General features: G+C 34.2%; 1 protein-coding gene across 1 annotated transcript in view; it reads right to left on the bottom strand.

Moving 5' to 3' along the window:
- The window catches only part of LOC119667055 (LIM/homeobox protein Lhx1-like), a 3,759-nt gene extending 2,843 nt beyond the window's left edge, over positions 1-916 (bottom strand). Inside the window, exons 1-2 of the mRNA XM_038076337.1 lie at positions 731-916; positions 165-383 (exon numbers count right to left, since the gene is read on the bottom strand). Coding sequence (XP_037932265.1) covers positions 165-383; positions 731-913 — 402 coding nt within the window. The 5' untranslated portion in view covers positions 914-916. The remainder of the gene's footprint in view (positions 1-164; positions 384-730) is intronic.
- Positions 917-6,330: the final 5,414 nt, after the last annotated feature.

Genomic DNA, 6,330 nt, shown 5'->3' with positions numbered 1-6,330 from the left:
TACAATAGGTCTCTTCTGGCCGCAGTACCGGCTGTTGGGCAATTTTCACGAATACCTTTTATTATTATTATTAACAGTTAGTACTTTGTGCTATGTTTGAACTCTATAATCTTTGTTGAACATTACATAATATTACTATTAAAGGTGTAGTTTTTTGCACTTACTTGTATCACACGCATTGGTAATCCTGTTTCCTTTGCTAATTGTTCCCTAATATGCCGTGTCGGTTTCGGTGTTTGATTAAACGCCGTTTTCAGTACTTCCAATTGTTTTGCTTTTATCGTCGTACGAGGACCGCGTCTTTTAGAGCCATTCGCATCATCAGGGCTTTTATTTTCCGCTTGTGAATCGCCACGACCATCAGGATCGCCATCTAAGGACCCCTATTTAAATAATAATGTAAAATTAGCTACATGAATAGAAGCAACTACAAATTCTTAAATAAGAGTGGATATAATTTATCAATAAATTTGTTAAAATAATCATTTGCAAATCATTAATCATAAAATGAACAACAGCGTTCGCGCATCATTAACAGCAACCGAGTCAATAGCCAATGCCTTACAAACAAAACCATACAAAGGCGGTAAAACATGAAAAGTCGCAGTCAAATAATATAAATTGTTATGAATAAAAAACATAATAAAAATAACAAAAAAAAAACAATATTTGGTAGAAAACGAAAGAAAAACATGTGTTGCTGCAACATGTTGCAATCATTGTTATTTACCTGATCTGAATCGTCATGCGTATTTTTACTATCCGTGCTCATGCTTTGTACTGAAATATCGGATGCACCCAACGGTCCACCCGCTGAGTCCGGCCCGTTTGGACCTAAAACGCCAAGACCGAGCGGTGGTCCGCGCAAATGTGGCGGATCATCGTCATCTTCATCTTCGCTGGCGGAACCCATTAATGAATCTGAAAACAAAACAAAAAACAACAACAATAAGATGTGAGTTCAAATAGAAGGTGGACATTAAATGAAAAGTACGAGTTTAAAAAATGAATTTTTAATGTAAAATTTTTAGGGTTTTGATGTGTTTTAATGTGTGAATGAATGAGTTGAAGAATACAAAAGATGCACCAGTAATAAAAAAATCGTTTATTGCTTATTGTATCAACGTTTTGTAATGTGGAAACTTGTGAGAAAATTTCAACACCATACGCACTTCAACTCTTCCGAACTTTTTTCGGTTATGAGCTTGAAAACGTGTCTGGTATTAAGAAACCCCAATTGGTTAACAAGATGATGAATCAACTTGGCGTAATGCAATCAATAATATTTATGTAGCTAATCTCTTTGAGTGAGCGTTGGCGCGCACATCGCAGAGAGACGCATTCAATTCTAATAAAGAACGCTTTAGGTATGTTTAGGCTGTGGGTGCAAGAAGTTCTTTAGTCCTTCCAACCCATTGACACGTGTTACCATTTCATGGTGTCTGACATGTAAATTTGTGCATATTGCACGTGCCGCTACCGGAACACACTTCCCAAACGGTAAGTAACCGCCTGAGACTAATGTTTCAATGAGGAAATGTTTTTTTTATTCTGTGTTGGAATAATTTGTAAAAGGATCATTGAATAATTCAGATACTTAAACAACGATTTAATTTGAAAGTTTGTATATGAATTGGAAACACATGTTCTCAATTGAAAATAAATTAATATGTAATTAAAGTATCAAAGAATTCAATGAGAACAAGAACTAAAGCTTGAGAATAAAGAAATTGGACCCAATTGTTATACATACATAGTCGAACCCAGATCCGATTAGAGTGATTGTACAACTATTTTTAGTACATCGATATCCTTTGGTGAATGATAGTAGCAAGGCACGTAGCCAGGAAGGAGCTTGAGCGACTGAAACCTCCTCCGAATTGAACCGATAAGCGACATGTATAAAAAAGATCTACCTTTGTATAAAAGAGACCTACCTGGGTTTTGGAATAAGTAAAGTATGAGATGAAATTTTTTCTTTTGGCTATTCTAATAATCATAACAGTTAACGTTGATTTATAACTTTCTGTCAGAAAACACAATAACAACATTAATAGAAATACTTCATTCTACAACTACATTCTAAATTAGAAAGAATTTGACAAAGTCCATAGTTTTTATCGTGATTACCAGCCATTAAGCGTTAATACTATGGCATCAGTAGGTATAATGCTGCGATAAACGTCCGTACTGGAATTCCAAGAAACTTAAACGGTATCAATTGAACTTATATGTTTGGATATCGCTTCCTCCTTAGGAGGGAGCAAGGTACGTCTTACGGTATCAATTGAATCTATGTGTTTGGTTATCACTTTCTCCTTGGGAGGGAGAAAGATACATCTAATATCTCTGCTGTTCTTAGGGGCACAGCACACGGTAGTAACACCCAACTCCACATCAAAAGACAGTCATGAATATTAGACAATATACCCGTGCAACTTTGTTATTAATCATACCAACTTTGATACTCTTTTTAAATAGGCCTATCTCAATTATTCAGGAAAACTGAAACTGTGGGCCCTAACACCCGTGCTATCAGATTTACAGCTCCAGTCGGGTGTCGTAAGTCAAAGTCAGTTACTACTATTTATACTTCAAACAGTATCGGTGATTCTCGATACTGTCTCGAACGACAGGCATGCCTTACATCAGGAATATTCTAATCTCTTTCCCGCGGGCATGGAGTACCTTGACAATAAAAACTTTAATATTTGTTAATAAAACAGAATTTATAGTCTTCATTGATATTTAGCTTTTGATAATTGATAAGGAAATTTCTCACTACCTTATATTTCTAGATATTGGTGGAATCGTTAATCTCACACTCTACGTTCGTTATCATTCTACTTAACTTTAATTAGAGCCTGAAATATATAAATGCATAGGCCTATTACTATTACAACATAATAATTCCTCCTTCTGATAATTTTTACTCAAACGGTATGGCTACTGTTAATTTCAGAAGTTCAATTTGATATTTAAGGGCATCTAAGGTCTATAGATCATCGAAATTTTACTGCTTTATTTCTCCCTTCCTATTGTAAATATTTGTTTTAATAAAAATTATTATTTAATTGAATTTTTTTGTTAAACTGCTTATACTTTTAAATTTCTTTAAAATATTTTAAATTTTACTTATTTTGTTACTCGTTAAAATTTTTAACTAGTAAATTTAAATTCTACTTATTTTTTGTTTCAAATATTTTGGTTGCTGTAAGACATAATTTTTATCTCATTTAACACTGTCCACGTATTAAACTCACACGTATTTAACCTCTGTAGTCCTTTATTCCGAGTACCCTTTTGTACTTATCCTTGGAGTAAGCTAGCAATGCTAGTTTCGTTACAACGAGCGAATCGTTAGAATGAAAAACTCCTCTGGGAAATGTCATTCAAATACAATTTGAATTTTTAAAAACCTGTCGCTGTAGCGTAGGTCTTTCTTCCATCTAGCGTTGTTAAATAAATGCTGACAATATTGCGTGAGTTACGTAGCAGTCGTACAGGGTAGCAAGCCAAGCAAATCCATTTCGTAAGCAGAAGTGCCACAAGTACGTGCACCAAGCAGTACCAGGCGTAAGACAAAAAGATGCGCGCAAGTAGGAGAGAAACTTTTTAGCCGTGCTTGACTGTCAGCTAACGTGTGTGACTGTGATTTTTTCACAATTCACTGCCGTCGGTTGTCGGTCGTCGGTCGATGTCTTAAAGTCCCTTAAGGGAATTGTGTGATGGGGTGCGGGTGCAATACAATTGTGAATTGTGTGGTGTACGGTGTACGGTGTGTGGGTTATCATTTTATAAGCAAAACTGTTGTTGTCTTTCAAGGGTGTTTGGATATCACTTGTATTGCTCGAATCAATTTTTTTCCGAGTGTTGAAAATTTTATTAGATTTGTTCGCTATGTTTTCTAAGCAAATATACAATTTCCCTTAGTTCTGTTTTTTTTTGTTTGTTTTGTTGGTTTAATTTTCTGCATATTGTCTGTTGTGTAGGAAATTTCTATATCACTTGTCATTGTCTCTTACTCGTGTGTATAAGTGTGTTGCCCGTGTTGCTGTGTTGCCATATTTCTGTAAAAATTTATTTTTTGTAGTAAATTTTTGTATACTCATATACCCAATGTTCACTACGTGGCAAATGAGTTTAAGTAAATAACTGCAAAGTGAAAGCGCAGCTAAGCCACTTCGTAGACCTCATCTGCTTCGGATTAGATTATGCATAATAAAGTTTAATTTATTTGAAACTTGGTTGGCAAGGCTTTTTTCTGTCGTTCGTTTGGGAAATTTGAGTCAGCAGTTGTGATTTTATAAGGTTTTGATTTGATGAATTTAATATTTTCTATGTCTACATGAATTCATCTCAAGGGATCTGTAGTGAGTGTGTCATGATTTTTAAGTGGCTGAGTGGTGGTCGTCACGAATCGTGCTGCTTGTGACAGAGATTGTATTACAATGATTATAAAATTATCGAAATAAGAATTAGTTGATGTTAAATACTTTTAAATTAAATTCAAACTGCAATTTCAATTAAATGTACCTCATAAATATAAAAAAGGTGTAAATCATTCGGATAAAATGCAACAAGTAGTTTATAAAATGTGATTTTTATAGTTAATTCATAGAAATGGAATTCAGATAAAATTTTTTTTGTCTTGCAAAGGTGGCGAAAGGTGAGTTTATTTAACAATTTTTTATTTTGAATGAAATTAAAATGTTTAATGTACTTTGAATAAAGTAAGTCTTCGTTCAAATATCGCATATCTTTGCAATTGAAATCGGCAATAATGGATTTATTGTCCAGTGATGAACATATTGAAATATAGTGAATGAAAAATATTGTGGTAGTAACAAAAGTGATTTGACGGTTTTTTTCTGCGGTATCCTAGATAATTAGATGCTTCATAACTAGTCTGCTGAGCAAAAGAGTAGTATTGTTGTTTTGTGTATAAATTAGAAACTTTAGTAAGCGACTCGTTATTTTTGATCGCACTTCACAGTGTCCAAATATACCTTATCATATTATGTAACGTTTAAAGCGAACCAGTTTTTATAAGTAGAAGAAAACTCTGTGGTATATTATCTCAAATACTTTCCTTCACACAATCACTTGGGTAATTTAAAATCTTGTTGGAAGGTAAATCTTATTGAAGCTATTTAAACATTTTACGACCTGGATTGAAGCAGTTTTAGATTTAAAATTGAACAGTCAAAATAATATTATATAGTAATAAGAACACAATATATGTCGGCTACTGGTCATCGCTCGGACACTGAGCTAGTAGCTGGTGACTAAACTTTTGAATATGTCAAGAATTTCATCTATCTCGGTACTGCTGAACTTCAGGGTAATCACAACAATTTCAGCCTGTAGATCAAAAAAGGAATTGTCATTGCCATAGGTGCTTTTATGAGTTCAATTAAGAATTGGGATAGTTATCTCTTTATAGGAAAAACTTACGTTCTATATCTGTGTCACTATATAACGCAGAAGCATAGACTTTATCACAGAATGATGAAGCAGCTCTGAAAGTTTTTAATAGAAAAGTTTTTCGTAAGATGTTTTATAGTCTATGAATTGGCAAAGACAACTACATCCGATTGAACCACTCTCTGTCACAACACTGATATAGTTAAGCGAGCTAACTCCCAGTGGGTTCACTGGCTTGGTCATGTCATGAGAATCGATAATGATGCTTCAGCGAAAAAGGTATTTAAAGCGTCAGTTGGAGATAAAGGCGAAGAGGTAGACCATTTCTCTGGTCAAAGCATCAAATTGAGTACCACACCAACTGCTCTTGATGTATAAGATTGGAGAAGATGCGCATACAGCAGAAGCGCCTCGAGATACAAGTCAACACCCGATAGAGGGTTGTTATAGTCATTTAAATAAGTGAAAAAGAACGTAAGAACTAAGCCTAAGACACAATAATCAATGGTAATAATTTATAATATCAGTAACACACATCTTACAAGTATAAAACTAAAATTTCAAAAGAAATGCAGATGTCAGTTCGCATTAGCACTAATTTAACAAACACAGATTCGTTCTTAAATTTTATAAATCGGTAGAATCAACAACATTCCCACACAGAATTAAAATTACCAGTATGAAAACCAGAATGAAGTATGTTGATGTGGCAACACTGCATACACCTTGCATATCCATTTGAGACTTTTATGCAACTTAAAGCTGTCAAAATGCTAAGACAGCAAAGGCAATCAAAAATTTTACGGATGTATTTCGGTATGGACATATGTGCACTCCTATATATGTTATCCATTCAACTCGCAAACAGACTAGCAGACATAAGTTGCTCATTTTAATTCTAAA

Source organism: Teleopsis dalmanni, chromosome 1 (genome assembly GCF_002237135.1).
Source record: "Teleopsis dalmanni isolate 2A chromosome 1, ASM223713v2, whole genome shotgun sequence".
Taxonomy (NCBI): domain Eukaryota; kingdom Metazoa; phylum Arthropoda; class Insecta; order Diptera; family Diopsidae; genus Teleopsis; species Teleopsis dalmanni.
The sequence above is the reverse complement of the archived record's forward strand: the minus strand, read 5'-3'. Positions and strand labels throughout refer to the sequence as shown.